The sequence below is a fragment of the Podarcis melisellensis genome (assembly GCF_964234715.1).
Source record: "Podarcis melisellensis genome assembly, chromosome: 3".
Taxonomy (NCBI): domain Eukaryota; kingdom Metazoa; phylum Chordata; class Lepidosauria; order Squamata; family Lacertidae; genus Podarcis; species Podarcis melisellensis.
This window is the reverse complement of record NC_138530.1, coordinates 107,893,633-107,919,834: the sequence shown is the minus strand read 5'-3', so window position 1 is coordinate 107,919,834 and position 26,202 is coordinate 107,893,633. Positions and strand designations below refer to the sequence as shown.

Here is a 26,202-nt window from a genome sequence, read left to right as displayed (position 1 = left end):
TACGCGCGCGCTGGCGCGCTTCCTCTCCCTGGTTCCGTTGCTATAGGAGCTCCCGTCTAACAATCCCCTCCTCCCGCTGGCTGCTCCGGGGACACGCTCGTTCTCGCGGACGCTGCCACCCGCCCAAGGAACCATTCCTGCTCTCTTGCCATCAGCCCGAGGAGGAAGCGGGGAAGAGTCATGCCCATCTACGAGGCGTCTGGGCGGCTGCTTTCGTCTGGTCTCCTCCAGCTCTCCTGGAGCGTCAGCAAAGCTTGCAGGTAAGCTGCTGGAGTCGCGGCAGGTTAAAAGGAGGAAGAAAAAGGAGGAGCGGGCGAAATCCAGGCAGATCTGGCCAGTAGTGGTCATTGTTTCTGCGGGGTGATGTAATCCCTTAGTGCTTCTGTCTAGAAAAAGGAATCTCGGGGAGCCCTGCGTTGGGAATGGGGTTGCAGCCCAAAGAGCCCAGCGCCTTTAAAAGGACCGAACAGATTGATTGACAAGCAAAGGCTATTGCGGACTTCATCACATGCGCGTAGAACTCTTCATGCGCTCGGTGGTAGGCTGCTCTCATTCAGACTCTGTTGTTTGTCTTTTAAGGGATCACTGAGTTGTCTCGGAGTTGCTTTGCTGATGAATTGTAAATGCTTATATGTCATACCTGCAGATAGAACTGCAGCAAGTGAACTTTATTGCCAGCTATCCTCAAGTCATAAAGGAGCTCTTGGGGAAAATTTATAGTTTACCTTAAAAACCATTGTAAACAGTTAAAGTCGTCGGTAGGATCTGAATAACACTTGTAGTTTAATGGTGAATTTTGGATATAATGGAGATGTAAAAGATTTGGATTATTATAAAAGATGCAGGGGGAAATGGTTAATAATAGGACCCACAAAGGGAAGGAGGGGAGTCCAGGAGATTCTTTGACATCTTGTTTTTATGTTATATGTTGTATGTTTGTGATTATAAAATTTTAATTTGAAAAACCAAATAGTTTCATATAAAAATTATTAAATAAAGGCTCTCTTGGGGAAATAATAATAATAATTCCAATTTTGCAATTCTATGACTGTTATTGATGAGGGCAGATTCATATATTCTTGTATATAGATCTGAATCTTGTGTCTTGACTATATGTCGGTGAGCATGGGAATGAATTAATGAGCTAGAAACATATTGGGTTTAATTTTATTATTATTATTACTATTACTATTATTATTATTTTAAACCATTCTCCATCAATTAATGAGAAAAGGAACTATGAAAATTGGCAAAGGGGAGAGAAAATGCAGGTGAAATTATCATCAAGCAGCACTGGATTTGGGGTGGTGAAGTCTGTTCCCCTGCACAGGGCACCAAGCCAAGGGGGCACAAAATATTATTATTATTATTATTATTATTATTATTATTATTATTAAGAAGATCCATGCAAAAGCAACTGTATCAAAATGAATTATTGTGAAAATAAGAAAATTTGAGGGCAGGGGGCACTAAATTATGACCTAGCTCAGGGCTTCATATCACCAAAGCCTGGCCCAGGTGCGTGGGAGAAGTTTGGTTGCGCCCACCTTACATTCAGAGTGGCTGAGGGTGTTTGTAAGTGTCCTTTCTTCAAACCATCTGCCGGCAGCCTTCCCAGGTGCTCTGACCTTCCTGAAAACTCAGTGACGTCTCTGACCAGGCTTTCCTGTAAATCACAAAAAGCTGGGGTGTGTTTGTGTGTAAATGAACTGCCTAATATGTACCTGACAGCTGTTTGTTGCTTTTTTTTAAAAAAAATGAGGCCTTTTACTTTTAATGACATGTAAAGGCAAACATATAGACTTACTTTAAAAGCAAAAGTGGGCACACCAGTTTCAGATGCTGGGTAGGCAGTCCCTCCAGATGCACTTCATTTAAAGTTATGGGGGGAATTCCACGAGGTTGTTCCTTTCCCATGGGGCATATTATTATTATTATTATTATTATTATTATTATTATTATTATTATTATTATTATTATTATTATTGTTAGGAAATGTGTGCAGCTGGATAAGCTGCAGAATGCTGGGGAAATGTTTAATGGAAATTGGGGACAATATGCACATAATAATCACTGCACCATGATAGGTAATCTCAACTTCACACCCACCCAAACGTAGGGGAATTCTGAAGCACCTTGTGAATGAGACAGCAAAATGGAAGGGGAAGGAAACTTTTGAGAAATTGGAGGCAAGTTTCCAGCACAGAGCCCCCAGGTCTGAACAGAAGGTGATAACCTGGTGTGTCACAAAAGCTCTGCCTGTAGGTTTGGCCTCCAGGCATTCAACCCTTAGTGCTTCCATGCCACCCTAGATAACATAAGAAGAGCCTGCTGGATCAGACGAAAGGCCCATCTAGTGCTGCATCCTGTTCTAACAGTGGCCAATCAGATGCCTCTGAGATGCCTACAAGAAGGACCCAACTTTAGTCTGCCATTATCCAGCCCCCATCCACCTACCTTCTTACTTACAGGGGTTATTCCTGGCTGTTCCTCCTCCTTAGGCTCAGCTTTGTCCTTGTAGAAGTCTGCAGAGAGGAGGATGGGGACAAATCTAGCCTTTGTTGACTCGGTCTGATGTTAGCTCTGCTTCTGCTTATAACTTGCCTCCTTTCCTACCAGCCTCAATGGGCACCAGCCATCAAGAGCCTTGTCCTCCATGTCTAATCCTCTTTTAAATCCATCCAGGTTGGATGTCACATGCGTGTGTGAACTTGCTTTGTTTGTCGTGCTTTGGGTTTGTTGTCTTGCACCTCTGACCCTCAGGTTTCACAAGGAGGCTTCTGGCAATGTGTGCAAACATCACAGCACCCGTATTTGCCAAGAGGTTGAGGGTTTATTCTTGAGGCTCAGTTGACGCACTCCTAGAAACTAGAATTTTAAAACAGATTCAAGTGAAAGCTAATGTGCCCGTCCATCTTTGACTTATGGCATTGTTGCTATGTTGCACTGTTGCATCATCAGGAGTATTAATGAGTTGCAAACAGCAATGGCAAACAGCAGTAGCAAAGGACAACTGACTGCAAACAGAAGTGTGGTGGCCGGTGGTGACTGGCACCCTTTGGGTTGAGTGGAAGGTAGGGACATCAACAGTCCGCAGAGCCACAGCCAATGACAGACAGAGGAAACTTTTGTCTCCATCCTCCTGCCTGTTTGGAGTTCTACAAGGGCAACATTAAGACTAAGGAGAAGGTTATTTATGTAAGCCACTACTGCGGCCAGTCTTTTGTTAGCCCAAGGATGGAAAATGAGTGAGGTCCCAACCAAAGAAGAATGGCAACTAAAGCTGACAGAATATGTGCAGCTTGCAGACTTAACATATAGAATAAGAGAGCAAGAAGAACGTACGTTTAGAGAAGACTGGAAAACGTTTATTGAACATATGGGGGGATATTGGGTAGACTTGAAAATGTTGGCAGCATTAAGATAAATTCAGCAATGTAAACAAGATTTGACAGATGTAATAAGGGAAAACTGAATGGCAGTGACGGAGCTTCATGCTCCGGCACCGGGGGGCGGAGAACAGGTGGGGGCATAGCTCCCCCCGTGCCCGTCTTCCTCCGCCAGTGCTGAATGGTATAGTTTTTGTAAAATATGCAGGGATTTATGATATGCAAAATGAACCATGGAAAGAGAAGAAGGGAAGTCATTGATATTTTAAGGATGTTCAAATGAGTTTTTTAAATTGTAAAACAGAAAAATTAATAGTGTGTGTGTGTGTGTGTGTGTGTAGACTACGGAGGAGGAAGCTGACAGGCAATGCCACCTGCTGTAAGAAGATAGGCTGGTGGGAACTGGCTGAAGGGAAACTGAAGTTGGTGGGGGCAATGTCCCATTCATTTTAATGGACCAACTTCCACTGGCTGCGGTAGTGTGACATGTTTTACTGTGGCATGAGCCACAGGCAGAGTGCCTTCTCAGTGGTGGTGCCCGCCCTATGGAACGCCCTCGCATCAAATGTCAAGGAAATACAGTGGTACCTCAGGTTAAGTACTTACTGTAATTCGTTCTGGAGGTCCATTCTTAACCTGAAGCACCACTTTAGCTAATGAGGCCTCCAGCTGCCGTCGCGCCGCCACCGTGCGATTTCTGTTCTCATCCTGAAGTAAAGTTCTTAACCCGAGGTACTATTTCTGGGTTAGCGGAGTCTGTTACCTGAAGCATATGTAACCTGAAGCGTATGTAACCCGAGGTACCACTGTAAACAGCCACCTGATTTTTAGAAGACATCTGAAGGCAGCCCTGTTTAGGGAAGTTTCTAATGTTTGATGTTTTATTCTGTTTTTAATCTGTTGGGAGCTGCCCAGAGTGGCTGGGGAAACCCAGTGGGATGGGTGGGGTATAAAAAATATATTATTTATTGTTATTTATTATTATGCACAGTCGCATCTTTTAACAGATATGCTTAACCGCCACAGCACAAATGGGGTACATCGTAGAATTCCATTACAAAGGAGACTCATTTTTCTCCCGTTTCCTCCTTCTATCCAGAGAACCACCTCTATGAGAATATCCTTCTTTCGGTTGATTGAGAATGTTGGCTGACAAAAGGCTCGAAAACCTACAGATCTATAAAGTTCTCCAGTGCGTTCGCCAGAAGGACAAGAAGCAGATTGAGAAGCTCACCAAACTCGGCTACCCGGAACTCATCAACTTCACCGAGCCAGTCGATGGGGAGGCTGCTCTTCACTTGGCCTGTGTTGCCAACGACATTGACATGTGCAACTTTCTCTTGGAGCTTGGAGCTCATCCGGATGTCCAGGATCGGATGGGCCGCACCCCTGTGATGAAAGCCGCTGAGCTGGGCCATGACTTGGCCTTGGATGTATTAGTCCAGGCCGAGGCAGACATGACCATCGTTGATGTGGAAGGAAAAGGTAAAGAGAATCAGGTGTTGGCAAGGGAGGTGGGGATTTCTCTTGTAGCTCAAGAAGTCCAATCCACATTGGGTCACATTTCAAAGTGCTGGCTTTCACCTTTAAAACTCTAAACCATGGGTAGGCAAACTAAGGCCCGGGGGCCAGATCCGGTCCAATCACCTTCTAAATGAGGCCCGCGGATGGTCCAGGAAACAGCGTGTTTTTACATGAGTAGAATGTGTCCTTTTATTTAAAATGCATCTCTGGGTTATTTGTGGGGCATAGGAATTCATTATTATTATTTTTTCAAAATGTAGCCCAGCCCCCCACAAGGTCTGAGGGACAGTGGACCGGCCCCCTGCAGAAAAAGTTTGCTGACCCCTGCTCTAAACAGCTTGGGGCCAGGTTACTTGAAGGATGATCTCTTCCCATGCATTCTTGCCCAGACCCTGAGATCTTCATCTGAGTTCCTTTCCCAGGTTCCCTTGGCTTAGCTAATGAAGTGAGTCAGGTGTTTGCTAGAAAAAGAAACTTGCATTACTTTCTCAAAAAAACCAGAGTCCTTTCTGTTGGGGATAATTCAGACTGAAATCCCCAGGTGTCAGAAAAAGTTATTTATGTATGCAAATCCCCAGGTGTCAGAAAAAGTTATTTATGTATGCAACAGAAAAAGTTATTTATGTATGCCCCGTGTTTTCTTAGCCGCAAAATGGAAAATGAGCGAGGTTCCAACCAAAGAAGATTGACAACTTAGGTTCACACAATATGTACAACTTGCAGACTTAACATATAGAATAAGAGAACAAGAAGCACATATGTTTAGAGAAGATTGGAAAATGTTTATTGAATATATGGGAAATAACTGTGTGCAGCTAAAAACACTGGCAGCATTAAGATAAATTCAAAAGTGTCAATAAGTTTTGATGGATGTAAATTAATATATGGATGTAATACTATAAAAATATAGTTTTTTTCTAAAATATGCAGGGATATAAGATATGTAAAATGAACCATGGAAAGAGAAGATGGGGAGTCATTGAAATCTGATGTAAAGTGTTTATTTGAAATTGTAAAAGAGAAAATTTTATTAAAATCATTTTTTTTAAAAAAAAAAAAAAGGAAAAGAGCCTTATCAGTAGTGACACCCATCCACCACCGGTTGATAGAATTAACCATCCTGATATCTACAGATGAAGGGCAGTCTATAAATTCAATCAATAAATAATAAAATAACTAGAATGTCATTCCCAAAGATGCTCTCCTGGCACCCACATTATGGTCTTTAGATACTTGCTGAAGATCATTTTGATTTCCCTGGCCTTCATAGTAATTATCATGGGTACAAATATCCAGTGCTTTTTTTCTTTTAAAAAAATGTTTAGGGGTGCTCTCATTTTCCTACTCATATTGAAATACTGCCCATCAATGAGCCCAAACTTAGGTTCACAAAATGTTTCGGGGTATTCGTACCCCTGCGTCCTCCCCCCCCCCGAAAAAAAGCACCGCAAATATCTGGTGCATTGGTTCTTTGCTCCATTCCTCCCCCCCTTTGCTAGTTTCGTATTGATTCCTCATTGTTTCAACTGATGTGCTTATGCTGGTTTTAGTAATGTACAGTGGTACCTCGCAAGACGAATGCCTCGTAAGACGAAAAACTCGTAAGACGAAAGAGTTTTTCGTTTTTTGAGTTGCTTCACAAGACGATTTTCCCTATGGGCTTGCTCTGCAAGACGAAAACGTCTTGCAAGTTTGTTTCCTTTTTTGAGCCTTTTTTGAGGTTATTGAAGACTTTGGTGATTTTTGAAGCGTTTCCAAAACTTCTTTTGCAGCCATTTGGTAAGTTAAACTTTTAAATCTTTTTGGGGGGTTTTGGATTTTGGGTTGGAATCCGTGCTCCGCAAGACGAAAAATTCGCAAGACGAAAAATTCGCAAGACGAAAAATTCGCAAGATGAAAAATTCGAAAGACGAAAAATTCACAAGATGAAAAAATTCGCAGAATGAATTAATTTTGTCTTGCGAGGTACCACTGTATATTTGGGTGTTGTGATTTTAACTAATCGGTTTGAGTGTTTATTTTGGTTTGGATTGTATTGGTATATTTTAATGCCTCTGCCAACCTCCCTGAGCACTTAGTTATGTGGGCATTATACAAAGGCAATAAGCAGATTATTTTACTACTTGGCATTTAGTGGTTGGTCTCTCTTTTCAGGATCACGGCTCTTTCCCTTTTAAGCCACTCTGCAACTATTCTCCACACAGGTGTTCTGTTTTACTGCATTCTGCCCACCAAACGGCACTTCCGCTGTGTTCAGATGGTCCTGGAATATGGGGCGGATGTTAACAACTGCACTTTTGAGGGGAAGCCAGTTTTCGTACAAGCCTGTGAGCAGGCGCATGAGATCAGAGACATGTGCATGACATTTTTGGAGAGAGGAGCAGACCCTAATGCAACAAACCCAGTAAGAATGTTCTTAGCCATTCTAAGAGTGGGGAGTGGAATGCCGACAGGCGTAAGCATAATAATAATTAGGGCTGCAATGGCTAATTGGTTAAATTAATCAACCATAAAAATGTTTTAAGAATATTTATTATCCTGAGCAACCAGGCAGCAGATCATATATATCACATACGGTGGTCCCTCGGTTCTCGAATGTCTCTGTTGTTGAACATTTCAGAACCCAGACACCGAAAATCCAGAAATAAATGCTTCCATTTTCAAATGTACCTCGGAAGTCGTTCGACTTTTTCAATTTTTTGATTGAAAAATTGTCGTTCGATTTTTTCAATTTTTCAATTTTCTCAATTGCATTTGCAACCAGCCCTTTGTGCCTCAGTTTCCGAACGTATCGGAACTCAGGCAGTCTTCCAGAATGGATAACGTTTGAGAACCAAGGTACCGCTGTAGTTTGAAAAACTGAAGATGGTATAATAATAATAATAATAATAATAATAATAATAATAATAATTTGTTATTTATACCCCACCCATCTGGCAGTGTTTCCCCAGTCACTCTGGGCGGCTTCCAATCAAGTGTTAAAAACAATACAGCATGGTAAGGAAGCGCATAAAAATAAAATCACACTAAAATACTGGTGAATTTCCAGGAAGCCTTTTTATGTATGGATATTAAGAAATTGCAAATTGATGTGGACATTTGGAGATGATTGGGAAAATGAGAAAAGGGGAGAAATGGAAATTGTCAGATTCATCTATCGCTCCTCCCAGCGTTATCAAGACACATTAATACACATGTAAATTCAAGATAGGGAGCAGGCCACAGAAATATCTCATCTTTTCTGCTAGGATCATGATCTTTTTCAGAGAAGCCTGCTTTGTACCTGAAGAACAATGGCTCCCATTGTACACACAGTCCCCTTTTTCTCAGGTAGAAGAGAGGGCAGCAGGGAACTACTTAGCAGCCCTAACACCTGTTCATGGCTTCCATTCTTTATAGAATAAGACATTTCCTCTGCCCCCCCCCCACTTTTTGCAATATAGTAAATGAGCAAATATATGTTAATTCTCCCCCCCCTCTCTCTCTCCTGCCCCTCTCTTCCTCCCTTTCTTTGATCTGCAGGCGACCGGCCGCACAGCCCTGATGGAAGCAGCCAGAGAAGGTGTTTTGGATGTGGTCCGCGGTATTCTTGAGAGAGGTGGAAATGTTAATGTTTTTGACAATGAAAGACACCATGCCGCACATTTTGCTGCCAAAGGAGGGTTTTTTGAGGTATTCTTTGTTGGTGGTGTCAGAAACAAAGGTACCCAGCCCAAGGAACTCTCTCAGTTAATTACTAATAATCAGGCTTGGCTAACAGAGGGGATCCCAGAAAATCCAATTTCGCTTTTTCGCAAAGCACACTTTTCAGAGTATTTAGCTTGACCAGAATAGAAAGAAACATGGAGATACTATAGTGGTGTGCTATGGTGAGAGGGATGTGAGTGGCACTGTGGTCTAAACCGCTGAGCCTCTTGGGCTTGCTGATTGGAAGGTCGGCGGTTCGAATCCGCAAGACGGGGTGAGCTCCCGTTGCTCTGTCCCAGCTCCTGCCAACCTAGCAGTTCGAAAGCACACCAGTGCAAGTAGATAAATAGGTACCGCTTCGGCGGGAAGGTAAAAGGCGTTTCCGTGCACTCTGGTTTCCGTCACGGTGTTCCGTTGTGCCAGAAGCGGTTTAGTCATGACCCAGAAAGCTGTCTGCGGACAAACGCCAGCTTCCTTGGCCTGAAAGCCAGATGAGCACCACAACCCCATAGTCACCTTTGACTGGACTTAACTGTCCAGGGGTCCTTTACCTTTACCTTTTTTGTGTGCTGTGATAACTTGGGGTTTTCCCTACTCCCTTGCACAGCCTGAGGGTCATTGTCCTGAAGGCAGAGCCAGTGCTGTCCAGCACCACTCAGCCTCTGCCTCCTTCAGGGAGGGAGAAACTTGAAGATCTGGAGAGCAGTGAGGAGGCGTGAGGATGGTTTTGAAAGTGGCAGATAGCTAGTTAAAGAGACAGAACAACGATCCCTTTGGGTAATAAAGGTAAAGTGAACCCTGACCATTAGGTCCAGTCGTGACCGACTCTGGGGTTGCGGCGCTCATCTCACTATTGGCCGAGGGAGCCGGCATACAGGTCATGTGGGCAGCATGATTAAGCCGCTTCTGGCAAACCAGAGCAGCACACGGAAATGCCGTTTACCTTCCCACTGGAGTGGTACCTATTTATCTACTTGCACTTTGACATGCTTTTGAACTGCTAGGTTGGCAGGGGCAGGGACTGAGCAACGGGAGCTCACCCCGTCGCGGGGATTCGAACCGCCAATCTTCTGTTCGGCAAGTCCTAGGCTCTGTGGTTTAACCCACAGTGCCACCTGCGTGTCCCTTTGGGTAACACTACATTTTATGTTCAATATGTCTTTGTGTGGTTTTTTAAAAATAGCAGCTGCAAAGGGCCCAGTCTAGATTGGGAGTGGGTTTGTGCCATACCATAAAAAAATGGAGCCCACCATCAAATTTACTATTTGCCCAAGAGTTGAAGCTACATAATAGCAACTTCTGTCTCAAGGCAATTGCCAATTTCAGCTGGGAGAAGGGATTTATGTTGGAAGTCACTGTAGCAATGATGGGAGGAGGATTAAACTCCCCTCTGCCTGTGCCTCAATTCTGTTGTGGATCACGGCTCCCCACGCAGGGCTCCTACTGGATAGCAGTGGGCTTTGGCCATCTTTGGTAGCACGGCGCTCTGAGCGAGGCCAAAATTTAGCACTTCCAAAGGAATCTTCTCAGTGATGGATCTTCTCAATTTGGAACCCTCTCAGCTTGGCGCCCCATGCGGGGAAGCCAACTTCGCTGCTCTAAAATGGGCACTGTTTTGAAACACCCACACAAATGCAAATTTCACGTGATATGGAGTTTGGCCCTTGTCCGAAGGAGAAAAAGGCTTGTTTTAAAGCACAGGTGGGCGACCTTCAGCTCTCCAGACCATAGTTGTCAACTTTTCCCTTTTCTTGCGAGGAATCCTATTCGGAATAAGGGAATTTCCCTTTTAAAAAAGGGAAACGTTGACAGTTATGCTCCAGACGTTGCTGGACTCCAGCTCCCATCAGCCCCAGTGAGCATGGTGCAGTGGTCAGGAAATATGGGTTTTGTAGTCTCGCAAATTTTGAAAGGCTGCAGGTGCTCCAGCCCTTGCCTTAAGTGGAGGTATTTCTGTGCAGGAATTTTGCCCTCTCACCATTACAAGTATTAATTAGGCCATGGGTAGGCAAACTAAGGCCCGGGGCCCACATCCAGCCCAATCGCCTTCTAAATCCAGCCCATGGACGGTCCAGGAATCAGTGTCTTTTTGCATTAGTAGAACGTGTCCTTTCATTTAAAATGCATCTCTGGGTTATTTGTGGGGCATAGGAATTCGTTCATTTCCCCCCAAAAAATATAGTCCAGCCCCCACAAGGTCTGAGGGACAGTGGACCAGCCCCCTGCTGAAAAAGTTTGCTGACCCCTGAATTAGGCCTTTCTCTGGTGTCCCAGTTTATATAGTTACAGTTTTTCAGACTGTTTAAATGGCATCCATTTGCTGCAATTTTGCTGAGAAGAAAACAGGTACAGTACATTTGGTTAAAGTATGTCTGTCTTGGTTTAATGGTGTTGACTTTGCTTCCCAGATCCTGAAGCTTATTTCTGCCTACAATGGAGATGTGGGTTTGATAGCCATGAATGGAAACACGCCGCTGCATTACGCTGCTGCTGGGGGTTATGCAGAGTGCTGCAGATTTATAGGTCAAAGAGGTAAAGGATGGTTGTCTGAGAATGAAGCGCTCCCCCCAACCCCGGGATAAACTCAGGGGTTCAGTCACCTGATTCAGTGAACAAGAATCTACTGCACTCAAGCAAGAACAGAGGAATCTTGTTTCGGTGCCTGTAATATACTGCATCAGGGTGGTCCAACCCACAGCTGTGGCCCTCGATGCCTTGTTTGGCGGCCTTCAGCAACATTCAGGAAAATGACATCTTAAAGCCTTAAGAAATTTTTGTGTGAAATCTTGTTGTTAGAAAAAGCACCCACGTCGGTTGGCGTATGAAATTGGTTTACTGGTTGCATGTATTGAATCTGTTAAATACACAATATGTATTTAATCAAATAGATGAACTGTGTATATTAAGTAGTATCAAATATATTGCAATGCTTTAATTTATGATATGGACATTTAATGTGTGGGGTGGCCTGTGGATTGTTCGCACATCCACAGAGGTGAGCAGGTTGTGTGCTGGTGTGTGGTGCTTGTGTCCAAGCAAGGGAGTGTGTGAAAGAATGTGGGGTGGCCACACCCACCTTTGGCCACACCCACCAACTGCATGTGACCCCCCCAAGGGTTGATCAAGGATGGGTGTGGCCCTCCGGCCAGAAAGGGTTAGTCACCTCTATTCCGTAAGAATCTTGAGAGCCATAAAATGAATGAGTCAACCACAGTTTTGATGATTCCCCAGATGTTGAGACTTTCTTTTGCCTCATTTTCTAAGATTTTAGAGCTGTCTTCATTGGAACTTACACTTTTGCCTTTTAGGCACTGACCCTACATGGAGGAACTTAGAGAAAAAGACCCCAAGGCAGGTGGCTAAAGACGGTGGATTCAAAGCAGCAAGTAAGGAGATTCGTAAGATTGAGCGGCGCTATGCCAAATATTCCAAGCCCAAACCTGGGGTAAAGAACCCCAACCCACCCTGGGCTGTTAGGCTACACGACTGGACCGTAGAACACCAGGCAAGTCTTCGCGAAGCATTTGAGATCGCAGATCGAGGGGACGGGGCTGTGAACAAGGAGGATTTTGTGTCCATCATCGAAGAGAGGTGTCCGTTTGTGGAGGCTGAACAATTAATGACAATTGCACAGGCTCACGAGAAAACGCGAGCAGGAGGGATTAAGTTTGAGGAGTTTCTTAAGGGCAACCGGTTCTTGCAGAAAGCCTTCCTCCTTACATCTTATGGTCCCAAGAAGAAGAAACCCAAGAAAGCGAGAGGCAGGAAAGCCAAGTTTGTTGCCCCTATGCCAATCTGCGTCATTCCGGACAGTGCGTACCCACGGCGGGCAGATGGCGGGCCGCCCGAGTACATGATCGAAACCTATAAGAACGTGACGGACTGCAACCGATTCAATCGGGACCACCCTCCCGAGCACCCCATTCAAGATGATTCCTGGTGGTACATTGACGACCCTTTGAAGACTTTCGCCCACATCAACTACCTCGCTAAAGATGGAGACCTTTCATCCATGAAGAAAGCCTTTGAGGCAGGGGTATCAGTGGACATACGAGACCATTTCTACAAAACTCCTTTGATGGCCGCTTGCGCAAGTGGGAACATCGAAGTGGTGAAGTTTCTCCTGGAAAGAGGGTGGGTTTACTTCCTCTGGTGGCTTACTGGGCTGGTGGGCATAGGAGGCAACCCTGTAGACACAAGTAATGTGGGATTTATGTGGGAATGTTGAGGAAGGTAGGAGAGGATGTATTGATGAAACATTATCCTTCCTCACTCATGCCAGTGAGCAAGCAGGAGAGCACATTCCCTTGCAGATAGTTGGAAGCAAGTTGATGGATTTGTTAGAATCATGTAACTTATGCAATCCAGTCTGGATTGTTTCTGGTAAGTTCCCCCTTTTATTTCCCTCTTAAAATAATAATAGCACAAGACAGTCTTGTGGAGAAAGTAGGAGAGTGAAGAGCTCAAAGACAGAGGGCACGTAGCAGCACCTGTAAGAGAGATGAATGAGGAAGTGGGAGAGACAGGGGGTGGAGATTCACTCGGGACAATGCCTTCATCCAAGAGGCTGGGTTATTTGTAATATTGAAATGAAAAGGGAGGGTAATAAACTTTTCCTTGTCTTGATACTTTCCTGGGCAACCAGGCAGGAGCCGCTGACACCATCTTGACAGTGAATAATAATAATAATAATAATAATAATAATAATAATAATAATAATAATTAATAATAATTTATTTATACCCTGCCCATCTGGCTGAGTTTCCCCAGCCACTCTGGGCAGCTTCCAATCAAGTGTTAAAAACAATACAGCATTAAGTATTAAAAACTTCCCTAAACAGGGCTGCCTTCAAATGTCTTTTAAAGATAAAATAGCTGCTTATTTCCTTCACATCTGAAGGGAGGGCGCTCCACAGGGCGGGTGCCACCACCAAGAAGTAGTGGGTAGCTTTGGACAGGCCACCAAGTCTTACCCTATCCGACTTCACAAGATGGTTGTGAAGGAAGCAACAGAAGGCTGCACCCAAAGGGATGGGCTAGAACAGTAGTCAACTTTTTCATATCCTTCCTTTAACCCAAAGATACACTTGGAGACCCATTTCTTTGTGTGTTCCTTGTGGTAGAGGTGCTGTTGTCTCCCACCTTAGTTCAGGCTGCAGGCCAGTAGTAGTGTGTCCTCACCCATGAGTTGAAGATAAATGGCTATGTCCAACACAAGTGACCATTGTTATATGACAGCCTAGGCAAGTTGTCATGGAAGATTGTATGTTTGACTGGAGGAGCCACGTTTCCAACCATGGTGGGAGCAATGGACCAGGACTGAGGAGATCCACAGCCAGATCCTTCTTCAGCCATGGAACTCATCTGGTGACCTTAGGTCAGTCACCATCTCTAAGCCTAACTAACCTAACTCTCAGATTTGTTGCAAAAGTGAAATGGGGTGGGGGAGAATGCAATGCATGATAGCCTTAGCCCCTTGGAGGAAAGGCAGTATATGACTGTGTACATATACCTTGAGGGACGTGGGTGGCGCTGTGGGTTAAACAACAGAGCCTAAGGGTTGCTGATCAGGAGGTCGGTGGTTTGAATCTCCACGATGGGGTGAGCTCCCGTTGCTCACTCCCTGCTCCTGCCAACCTAGCAGTTTGAAAGCACATCAAAGGGCAAGTAGATAAATAGGTACCACTCCAGTGGGAAGGTAAACGGTGTTTCCATGTGCTGCTCTGGTTCGCCAGAAGTGGCTTAGTCATGCTGGCCACATGACCCGGAAGCTGTACGCCAGCTCCCTCGGCCAATAGAGCGAGATGAGCGCTGCAACCCCAGAGTCTGCCACTACTGGACCTAATGGTCAAGGGCCCCTTTACCTTTACATATACTTTGAAGCACATTTAAAGCACGTGACTTCTCCAAAGAATCCTGGGAAAGGTAGTTTGTTATGGGGTGCTTGGAATTGTAGCTCTGGGGGGAGTAAATTACAGTTTCCAAGGTTCTTCCAGGGAACTCATGTACTTTAAATGTACCGTCCGTATGTGGATGCTTTGACCTTGTTGGCAAACTGCTTAGAGATTGGCTTAAAGAAAGGTGTTGCATCAACTGTTGTCAGGCAGCGGAGGAACCAACCCCCATGGCTGGTTGCCAGGAATGGACAAGACAAGGGAAAATCCTTATCATCTGCTTTTATTCAATATTCACAGAGAGAGGCTTAGAAATGTGGCCTCTCGGAATAATGGTGTTGCTCCGAGTAAATCTCTGCTTCTCTCCCACTTCCTCAATCATCATCCCTTCTACGGTTGGCGCTGAGGGCCCTTTGCTCTCCTATTTTTAAGACTCGCTGGGTTCTGGGAGATGGGTCTGGAATGCTTTCTTGTGATAATGTATCAGCCAACTGTCAGCTGTGACCTCCCTCAAACCCCTGTTGTAATTCTGAATGGTCTTCTTCTTTGAAGGGTCAGGCTGGGGAGGTGGGCTTCACCATTCCTCCTCTACCCAGTCCCAGACAATTGTGTACCATCATTGTGGTGATGAATAATGGCAGTTGGTCAGGGCCGGATTTAGGTTTGATGAGCCCCTAAGCTCCTGAAGGTAATGGGGCCCTTTATATGTCCAGCTGTCCTTTGACAGGAACAAACTGTGTCTGCTTTTTGTGTTGAATATACTGTATTTTTCGCTCTATAAGACACACTAGACCACAAGACGCACCTAGTTTTTGGAGGAGGAAAACAAGAAAAAAAAATATTCTGAATCTCAGAAGCCAGAACAGCAAGAGGGATTGCTTCGCAGTGAAAGCAGCAATCCCTCTTGCTGTTCTGGCTTCTGGGATAGCTGCGCAGCCTGCATTCGCTCCATAAGACGCACACACATTTCCCCTTACTTTTTAGGAGGGAAAAGGTGAGTCTTATACAGCAAAAAATATGGTATGCTATATGGTAATTTATGGACTCATTACTTACATCATAGGAGCCTACAGACCACAAAACACTTTTGCTGTATATAGGTTTTGTTTTATTTGGTTTTTATCTTATATTTTGGAAATGTACATCCAGGTATGTTTTTTTCCTTTAAATTTTTTTTGGAGGGGGCCCAAGAGAGTGGGGCCCTAAGCTATAGCTTGTTAGCTTACATGTCAATCAGGCACTGGAGTAGTTGTAACAGAAACCGGCATTGGTGTGTGCAAATTATTGGAGATTCATTCTCATTGTCTGCCGTCATGGGATTGTTGTCTATCACATGGCGGTGTATGTTTTCATTCCACAGAATGGGAAGTGACGTAGACAGTATGTTTGTGTTACTGTGTTCCATGAAGTGGGACGATTGTCCTTTGTTCTTTTTCTCTTTGCTAGAGAGAGAGGGAGCCATGTTGCAGTGCTCCGTGTGTGTTTATATATAAATAAAGTAGATTAGCCAAAATGCTGAGTTGCTGAGGTCTGTTACACAAGCTGCACAAACTCTATGGATCCCTAAGTGTGCTGATGTCTGTTGGCATCGGTCTCTATGATGTTCAGGAAAAAGAAAGCTTTTGAAGCTCCCGAACGATCGACCAGGAGGGAGAGAACATGCCAGTCGGGCATGTGTCTCTGCCAGGGTCCTACACGAGAGTAGGATGGATCCTAACACAAATCAGGTCCCTTCTCATTGGAATTCACTGAAATGAAATTCCTCAAATGTCCCTATGTGACAAAACAGCATATTTCTAATATAGAGAACAATTGTTCTTTGCCTGCAGGGCTAATGTGAACGCAACAGACAATTTCATGTGGACTGCTCTCCACCATGCATGCCATGCAGGCCAGCAGGATATTGCTGAACTGCTCATCAATTCTGGAGCAACAGTAGATGCTATTTCAATCAACTATGGAACCCCATTGATGAGAGGCCTTGAGAGCTGCCGACTGGACACGGTTCATCATTTGGTCAACGCCGGTGCTAAGCCTCAGCTGACAAACAGAAAAGGTAAAACCTTTGTGTTACTGCTAATTGACGGCCAATGCAACCTTTAAATTAGCTATGGTGTTTCAGCAGTAACTTCTGACCTAGACAGGCATTTGAATCATTGCCCCTTTACATTTTCTTTTTCTATTTTTTTTAAAAAATAACTCTTTCCAGCTTATGTTGTTGTTTTTGTTTAGTCATTTAGTCGTGTCCAACTCTTCATGACCCCATGGACCAGAATACACCAGGCACTACTGTCTTCCACTGCCTCCCGCATTTTGGTCAAACTCATGTTCGTAGCTTCGAGAACACTGTCCAACCATCTCGTCCTCTGTCGTCCCCTTCTCCTTCTGCCCTCAGTCTTTCCCAACATCAGGGTCTTTTCCAGGGAGTCTTCTCTTCTCATGAGGTGGCCAAAGTATTGGAGCCTCAGCTTCAAGTTCTGTCCTTCCAGTGAGCACTCAGGGCTGATTTCCTTCAGAATGGATAGGTTTGATCTTCTTGCAGTCCATGGGGCTCCCTGTCTGTGGAATGCTCTCCCTAGGGAAGTTCGTCTGGCACCCTCATTATGCACCTTTACACACCAGGCAAAAACATTTCTTTTTAACCTGGCCTTTGGTTGATCTGATTATACCCTACGCCCTTGTGTGGGGTGGGGGCTATTGGGTTGTTGTTTTTATTTCTATTATGTATTTTGTGGTTTTATGTCTTGATTTTATTCTGTAAACTCAGGCCTCCTCGACCTCAGCCCTCCAGATGTTTTTGGCCTACAACTCCCATGATCCCTAGTTAGCAGGACCAGTGGTCAAGGATGATGGGAATTGTAGTCTCAAAACATCTGAAGGGCCGAGGTTGAGGAAGCCTGTGTAAACTGCTCTGAGACCCCTGGGTATAGGGTGGTATATAATGTCAATAAATAAATAAATAAATAAATAAGAAAGAGGTAGGCGCCAATGGATTCAAAATCCAACCATTTTACAATACTTCACCACTGAACTTTATGCACCCAGGTTAGTTGTATCTCAATAGCATCTTTACCACCCAAATCTACCCCTGTATTCTTGGTGACATGGAATCACTCTGGCATCAGGCAGAAGAACGCCACTGCCCTCACATACTGAGCCACCTTCTTTTTTCAAACAGGACAAAACGCTCTGGAAGTTGCAAAGGCTTATGCTGACACCCGGCTGGTCCACTACATTCAAGACACGCTGGACCGCATGCCGAAGCCACCGGACAGCAAAGGGGACAAGCAGAAAGGGAAAAAGGGGGCCAAGCCAAAGGCACCGGCCAAAGCAGCCTCAGCAGCCTCAGGAGCCCCAACCACTCCAGCAACACCTGCCACTCCCAAGGCAAAGATGCCAGATCCTGCGTCGAAAGAGTCTGTGAAAGACGAGGTAAGGCGATGCCATGGTTCTGCACAAGAGATTTCTTCAATGGTGGGTTCTCCAGATGTTGCTGGTGATGGGAGCAGAAGACCTCAACAGCTTGCATGGTAGCCAGAAGCATCGTAGCCAGACACTGGAGAGATTTGTCTGGAGTAAGCATGGATGGACCAGTGGTATCAAATAGTGTGGGAAACAGCCTTATTAGAAAAACTAACCCATAAACTGAAGCTGACACAGGGACAAATAGAAGAAGATGCCTTCGGCCTGGTATAGCTCCCCTTTATCACATACACAGTCCAACAAGACGACACGAATCCGCCAACAACATACAAATCAATCTGACTAACCTGATCAAAAAATGCACACACACACCCCACTCACACACAAAAACAAATCTCACTACAGCCAGTCAAAGAGAACCACCCACACCCTAGACCACCCCCAAGCTTTCTCACCACCAAGGAAACACAACTAGCGAATAGTAAGAGAACCCACGCAAGTGACGCTGACACAAAACCCCACACGTACACTATGTAGAAGCATAGAAGCATTGCCACCTGACCCCCACCCCACCCCACGCCTCCCGCTCATCCCCCCTTTTCTTCCTAACCTAACATTGTATGTAACACTAATGTCTCACAACAAATGAAACTGATCTGTAGAAAGCACAACTTGAAAAAAGAGACAATGCACATAATTTTGTAAACTAAGAAATCTTTACTACAGGGGTAGGCAACTTAAGGCCCAGGGGCCGGATCCGGCCCAGTTGCCTTCTCAATCCGGCCCACAGACGGTCTGGGAATCAGCGTGTTTTTACATGAGTAGAATGTGTGCTTTTATTTAAAATGCATCTCTGGGTTATTTGTGGGGCCTGGTATTTTTACATGTCAAAGAGATGTCAAAGAGAACAACAACTACCAGACTTTTAGAAGACATCTGAAGGCAGCCCTGTTTAGGGAAGCTTTTAATGTTTAATGTATTATGGTATTTTAATATTCTTTTGGAAGCCGCCCACAGTGGCTTGGGAAGCCCAGCCGGATGGGTTGAGTATAAATAATATATTATTATTATTATTATTATTATTATTATTATTATTATTATTATTATTATTATTATTATTATCAGTGCTCACATTGCAATGGGGGAGCAGCCTCCATGACCCCCATACCTACTGCGACAGCCCCCTGCTTTTGGATTTTGACACATAATGAGAAACTTGGGTTGCAAAAAGGCCTCTTCCGGCTAATTGTGTTAGACATTTATGACACACACAAACACTTGTGCAACTGATGATGTTCTGTGTTTAAGGTTCTACCATCGTCGGAAACAATCGCTGAGAAATCTCTCTTCGAGGAGAAGAAAGAATCCCTCAAGGATAATGTCGTCCATCTGAATTCACTGATAACCAGAGGAGCCACAAGGAAAGTTAATATCACTTTCACACCACAGAGGGTAAGTATGTCTGTACAAAAAGACCAGCTCCCTCTGCTGATCTTGACACCCGAGTGGGTCTCTGGGGAAGAATGTGGTAGAATGGCTTATTTCTTAGTGTTCCACTCATCTGAGAGGGGAGGAAATGATCACAAAGAGATTCTGTTCTTGAATATTTCCCCTATTGGGAGTTGTAGGTGACAGGATTGTATATGATGCTTCAACTCTGCTGGAGTACTTCCGCTGCATAATTCTGAATCCTTTACAGCTAGATGTTGCTAACTTTATTCCAGAGCCCAGCAGTACTGGGGAGGGGTTCAGTTTGTGGGGGAAAAAAAATCCAATGCTTTTTTTCTGGGGGGACGCAGGGGTACACATACTCCTAAACATTTTGTGTATCTAAGTTTGGCCTCATTGAGGGGCAGTATTTCAATATGAATAGGAAAATGAGAGTACCCATAAACATTTTTTTAGGGGTGGGGAAACCACTGAAAATATCCTTCTGGAGAAGAAAGCTGCCTGGAAAATATAAAACTTGGGAATAAGCGAGATAGTAACTGGAGGTTGCCAATCTTTCTAGGTACCATAAACACACTATGACCAAGAACACACCAGAAACCTATTCCATCGGCTACAAAAGAAGGCTTCTTTCAATCCTAAATTCAGCATGGTGGGGACATGGGAGGGGATGATTATAAAATATATCAACCATGATTTTTCCTTCTGTTAAGAAATGTACATAAGGATAGCCCATTTGCTGAATCTTAATTATGGGATCCTTTTCTCTTTCAAGATTTGGAGTCCAGAAGCGACGACCCAAGACCTTCTAAGGAAGAGAGAGATGCGTCGGCAGCGTTTTAGTTATGAGGTGGACTTCGAAGACTTTATGATGCCCTTTAAGAGGAACTTTATGGAAAAAGCCCGTTTGTTGCAACAGGGTGCTGTCTTGCATTAATCACTGTGCAATTCTTGCAAGGATGTCTAGGACGGAAAGGATCCAGTACTGAAAAGGGCAAGAATCATGTTATCCTGAACTGCAATGGAAATTTTGCTTTGTTCTTTGCTTATGTAATTTAAGTACAGGGCATGCTTGAAGTATTCAACCAGGAGAACCACTCTGTCTTGCATTTGGGAATGGATTTGTTTTCATTTATTTATTTTGGAAGATTAATGTACATTTCAGGAAAGTGGGAGTCCAGCTACCCTACTGGCATTGCAGTTGACTTTTTATTACCCTCTCCCAGTCATCCAGATCTGAAACCATCTCCTTGCTTAAAAAATAGACTCTATCCTGCTACAGAAACTTGAAACCAATTATTTCCAGGTGCTATAAATATCCATTGTACTGAGCAGTGTTGGTGATACTTCTTAAATCTAGGACAGCTGTAGAATTTGTGCAGGTCCGCAGAATTTTCCCATGAGAAGAATGTCCTGGTGGTAACAGGAGTGTGTAGGTTTTAAAAAAAGTTTAAAAAAATACATGGAATTTTCCACAAGGCTCACCATCACCACCTAGTGTCAATTGTATATTGCACTTAAGACACACACAAAACGTTTTATTTGCAGCTATACAGCTGAGTCCCTAGTTTTGATCCATGTCCACTCAACTCTAAAAAATGAAGTTGAGAAAAATTTCTGTTTATCAAGGAAAGGAAAGAACAAATAGCCAGGAACAAACAAACCATGATTTACCCCAGTATGTATGTATATATGTACGTATGTGCACCCAATGTTCTTTGGAAGAGCCTTAATATGTTTGCATTATTTAGCTAGTTATCCAATAGTCTGTAGTGAATAACCACTATTTTTTGCTGCTATTCCCTCCTCCAAAACCAGGAATGCAAAGACAGCAGCTACAGCGCTCCAATGTTTCCTCAGCCAGGACAATACAGGGACAACAACAAACTGGGGTTGTTTCACTGGCCAGTGTGGTGTAGTGGTTAAGAGCGGTGGACTCGTAATCTGGGGAACCGGGTTCGCGTCTCCGCTCCTCCACATGCAGCTGCTGGGTGATCTTGGGCTAGTCACACTTCTTTGAAGTCTCTCAGCCCCACTCACCTCACAGAGTGTTTGTTGTGGAGGAGGAAGGGAAAGGAGAATGTTAGCCACTTTGAGACTCCTTTGGGTAGTGATAAAGCAGGATATCAAATCCAACCTCTTCCTCTTGTTTCACCTGTGTCCTGCCTCCCTCTGTCTTACTTTGTAGCATTTTTACTCACCACAGGCATACAGAAAAGTGGGTAAATCGACTTTTGTCTACCTGATGTTCTCCAGATGTTTTCGACTAGAGATCCCACGAGAGCCATGCTGGCTGGGGCTAAGTTGTAGTCCAAAACATCTGGAGGGTACCAGTTTGATGAAGGCTGGGCTAAATCCGAAGATGTTTGCCAATAGCCCAATGCTCCTGAAAAGCTTATAGTCACATTTTAACGGAGCAGGGAATCTGGGACATCATTGATTCCCCAGCCAAGTCTGGCCAGGTGAGCGAAGGGATGTTCTCAGAATGGAAGAAACTGCAGTGACGCTGTTAACCTCAGTAGTGAAATATAAAAGTTGCCTGTGTGCTTGTGTGAAAGCCCACATTCTTTGGGCTGAGAGAACACTCAGACAGGGAGAAGTCCAGCAGATCCCAGCTTCCAGGTTGCCGTCTGACTTCATTCCCAGATGGTGGGAAAGTATCTGCAAGAGTAATGATTAATGCTGCGTTGTAGAAATTCAGGACATTAATGAGAACAGTTGGATTCCTCTATGAATCACTGGTCTAAAATTGACAGATGGCCTATTAGCCTTTCTCATACCAGCAATTTGGATCCCATCTAGGCCTCTTTAACTAACATACACAGCACAAATTCCAAAAATCCCAGGCTACATTTTTATAAACTTTTGTGGCAGTTAAATGGAAGCAGGGAATTAAATAACTCGAGAACCACAAATACTTCTTGTAGCTTCATCTGATGGCTCATAACACCACTTTTTTTTGAGTAATATAATATTATCAGTGGAAGGATAATTTAATGAAGAATGTAATGCAACAAGGTTTGTTCAATTATCTGTATTCTGTCAAAAGTTATAGCCAAATAACCAGAAAAAAGGAAGCACAACTTGCTTAGGTGGATCTGCAGTAGCTTTCCTTCATTTGAATGTAGCCAATGAGTATAAGTGTTTAGAGAGCCAATCAGGTGTTATGAGCCATCAAACTCGGAAATGCACTTTTTCCAAAAGGATTCCACACTTTTGGCCACTGGTGTATCAGATACACACATATTTAGATTAAATAATAATAATAAGAAATAGCAAGCTATTTGAAGGAAGAGTGTAAGCTAGTTGAAGAAATGTCATGCGGTGTTTTTGCTCTGTCCAGAAAGAATGTAATAATATAAAAACAAAACACAAAACTAATTCCTTTGGAACTCTCATGAAAAGCCCATTTGCTGCCACAAAGGGGGTGTAGGTTTTATCTTCACTGTCGCTTGTGGGGGGAGTTGGTCCATGAGGGGAAATGGGGCACTGTCCCAAAAAGCTCAGTCTACCCTTGGCCAGCCCATACCTGCCTGCCTTCTTCATGACCTCTGGCCCGGGAGGTGGCCCTTGCTCTCAACACCCTCCTCCACAATCTCAGGGTTGCCCTTCAGGAACTCAGCGAGGATAAAGCAAAATGAGAACTCGTTGGCTCTGCCTGCCATTGGCTCTGGCGCCACCTTCTGTTGGCCTCCCAGCCTTCGGCCCTATCAGTCCCAATGGGCAGCAGCCACCATGGGTTGCTTGCCACGAAAAGGATATTGCATGAGTTGTGCTGCTACTGGTTTAGAATGAGATGGGCCATGCACATGAAGTTCCATGGCCGTTCATGGCAGTAGGGCTTTATGCTTTTCAAAAGTGTTTTTGTTTGTATGTTACAGTGGTGCCCCGCAAGACAAATGCCTCGCAAGACGGAAAACCTGCTAGACGAAAGGGTTTTCCGTTTTGGAGGTGCTTCGCAAAACAAATTTCCTATGGGCTTGCTTCGCAAGACGAAAATGTCTTGTGAGTTCCTGCGGGCTTTTTTTTTTCCTTTCCCCCCTTTTTCCCAAGCCGCTAAGCCGCTTATCAGCTGATCCACTAAGCCGCTAAGCCGCTTAACAGCTGATCCACTAAGCCGCTAAGCCGCTTATCAGCTGATCCGCTAAGAAGCTAAGCCGCTTAACAGCTGATCCGCTAAGCCACTAAGCCGCTTATCAGCTGATGCTGATGCGCTAAGCCCGCTAAGCCGCTAATAGCGCTAATCCGCTAAGCCGCTAATGGGCTTGCTTCACAAGATGAAAAAACCGCAAGACGAAGAGACTCGCGCAACGGATTCTTTTCGTCTTGCGAGGCACCACTGTATCTGGTCTTCTTCGGTGTACCAGTGAGGATTGCTTCAGCTTCCAAATCTATGCAAACGTCAAGGCACCCTTATTGTGCTCTCTGTACAGCATTCATGCTCCTTGTACCATGACCATGTGCATCTTCATTACAGTGGTACCTCGGATTACATATGCTTCAGGTTACAGACTCCGCTAACCCAGAAATAGTGCTTCAGGTTAACAACTTTTGCTTCAGGATGAGAATAGAAATCGTGCTCCGATGGCGCATCAGCAGCAGGAGGCCCCATTAGCTAAAGTGGTGCTTCAGGTTAAGAACAGTTTCAGGTTAAGAACAGACCTCCGGAACAAATTAAGTACTTAACCCGAGGTATTGTCCAATATCTGTAGAATCTCCACCATATGCTGTCTTTGATTGTCCCTTGGAATGTATATTACTGATTGAAATATAAAGTTCTGTTCTTGACTTCAGCAGGGTATGAATAATAATAAAAATAAAGGTAATGGACCCCTGGACGGTTAAGTCCAGTCAAAGGCAACTATGGGGTTGCGGTGCTCTTCTCGCTTTCAGGCTGAGGGAGCTGGCGTTTGTCCACAGACAGCTTTCCGGGTCATGTGCCCAGCATGACTAAACCACTTCTGGTGCAACAGAACAGCATGACGGAAACCAGAGCACATGGAAATGCCGTTTTCCTTCCCGCCGCAGCGGTACCTATTTATCTACTTGCAGAGGTGTGCTTTGGAACTGCTAGGTTGGCAGGAGGTGGGACAGAGCAACGGGAGCTCATCCCGTCATGGGAATTTGAATCGCCAACCTTCTGATCAGCAAGCCCAAGAGGCTCAGTGGTTTAGACCACAGCGCCATCTGCGTCCCCTTTATGAAGTTTCAATATGCTGGTCACATCATGCTAGGGAGCAACTGGCTGCAAATTAGCTACCAGGCTTCAAGGTGCTGATTTTGGGATATAAAGCCCTAGACAGCTTGGGACCAGGATGCTAGAAAGATTGTCCCATACATTATGTACCAGACTGATCACTGTGTTCTGCAAATAAGGGTCAGATGAGAGCCAGTGTGGTGTAGTGGTTAAGAGCAGTAGACTCATAATCTGGGGAACCGGGTTCGTGTCTCCGCTCCTCCACATGCAGCTGCTGGGTGACCTTGGGCTAGTCACACTTCTCTGAAGTCTCTCAGCCCCACTCACCTCACAGAGTGTTTGTTGTGAGGGAGGAAGGGAAAGGAGAATTTTAGCCGCTTTGAGACTCCTTCCGGTAGTGATAAAGCAGGATATCAAATCCAAACTCCTCCTCCTCCTCCTTTTCTTCTTCTTCTATCTTTCAGGTGGCTTGTTCTACACAGTGTTGGAATTAGCCCTTTGGTGTTGTGGCACATGCCTTTTGTAATACACTCCCCTCGAATATTGAAAAGGCTCCATCTATGTCGTTTTTTTCTGATGCCTGCTGAAGACTTTCCTCCTCCACCAAGCTTTCTAAGCTGAACGCTTTCTCAGTCTGCATCTGTACTGGGATTGTTTTAAATCTATTCTTGTTTTATCACTTGTTTGCCACCCTCGGCTCCTTTGAGAGGAAGGACTTGATAGGAATTTAATGCGCAAATAAAGCCATGAGGGAAATAACACAACAAAAGCTATGTGCTTTCTGGGGAATTCACATTCCAAAATAATATCGTTCATCTGAGGAAACAAAAAAAACAAATCCATGAGAATCACTGAAGAAACAAAAATGGCGACTGATTACAGTGCTTATTATGCAGCTTCAAAAATGTTGTGGGGAAATCTATTTCATTTGTGATAAATTATAAGAAATGTTGCCTGTGCAGTGGAAGAAGCAAGATCACATTTTGATTGATTAGCCAAAACAGATTTTCTAATTGGGAAATGAGCTGGATGATGGAACAGGTTGTCCAGGGAAATGATATCCTCTTCTACACTGCTGCTGTGAGGAATGGGATTAATCCAGGCATCCCCAACTTGCGGCCTCCAGATGCTTTGGCCTACAACTCCCATGATCCCTAGCTAACAGGACCAGTGGTCAGGGATGATGGGAATTGTAGTCCAAAATATCTGGAGGGCTGAAGGTTGGGGATACTTGGATTAATCTAAGGATTCCCAGCATTCTTGGAGACTAAGTTGAATTGGACAATCCTTAAAACCCCTGCCAAATATTTGAGTGCAAAGTGTTAACAAAGTCTTTTAAATAATGCCATCTGAGTCCAGAGAAAAGAATCCTAATATAAATTAACTGAAGCAACCGAACATAAACAGTATAATTTGAGGTGGAAGGAAGAGAGAGGTTTCTGTCTTTCTTATTTCAGTCTTTGTACAGCAAACAAGGGAAACATCCATCCAAACATGCAGAGGAAAAACTCACTCTGAGCTCCTCAGCCAATCAGAGCATGTTCTACCATCGACTCTGACTGGTTGCTAAGCAGCAACACCACACATACCCCCTTGGGTAGTTGACTAAGACTGAGGACAAAGTTAACCCTTTGGTTAC

At 44.4% G+C, this 26,202-nt stretch overlaps 1 protein-coding gene across 3 annotated transcripts; it reads left to right on the top strand.

The window, feature by feature from the left end:
* The first annotated feature begins 51 nt into the window (after positions 1–51).
* ANKEF1 (ankyrin repeat and EF-hand domain containing 1) lies at positions 52–20,697 on the top strand. 3 transcript variants are annotated; one of them, XM_081906168.1, is made up of 10 exons: positions 52–260; positions 4,489–4,874; positions 7,118–7,317; positions 8,436–8,585; positions 11,009–11,132; positions 11,909–12,734; positions 16,324–16,550; positions 17,673–17,926; positions 19,226–19,369; positions 20,142–20,697. In XM_081906168.1, exons 2-10 carry the CDS (start codon positions 4,532–4,534, stop codon positions 20,301–20,303), a joined length of 2,430 nt encoding a protein of 809 aa, XP_081762294.1. In that variant the 5' UTR covers positions 52–260; positions 4,489–4,531; the 3' UTR covers positions 20,304–20,697. The 3 variants fall into 3 exon arrangements, with proteins under 3 accessions (XP_081762294.1, XP_081762295.1, XP_081762296.1); XM_081906169.1 differs by lacking the exon at positions 52–260 and adding an exon at positions 3,020–3,198; XM_081906170.1 differs by lacking the exons at positions 52–260; positions 7,118–7,317 and having other exon boundaries at positions 4,728–4,874.
* The last annotated feature ends 5,505 nt before the right edge of the window (positions 20,698–26,202 follow it).

What these genes read in the sequence shown, in the direction of transcription:
- ANKEF1 (XM_081906168.1), top strand. Translation starts at nt 4,532, where the DNA reads ATGTTGGCTGACAAAAGGCTCGAAAACCTACAGATCTATAAAGTTCTC. An exon ending in ACCCTAATGCAACAAACCCA is followed by an intron (nt 7,318 to 8,435) that starts GTAAGAATGTTC and finishes TTTGATCTGCAG; the next exon opens with GCGACCGGCCGCACAGCCCT. An exon ending in TCAGCTGACAAACAGAAAAG is followed by an intron (nt 16,551 to 17,672) that starts GTAAAACCTTTG and finishes TTTTTCAAACAG; the next exon opens with GACAAAACGCTCTGGAAGTT.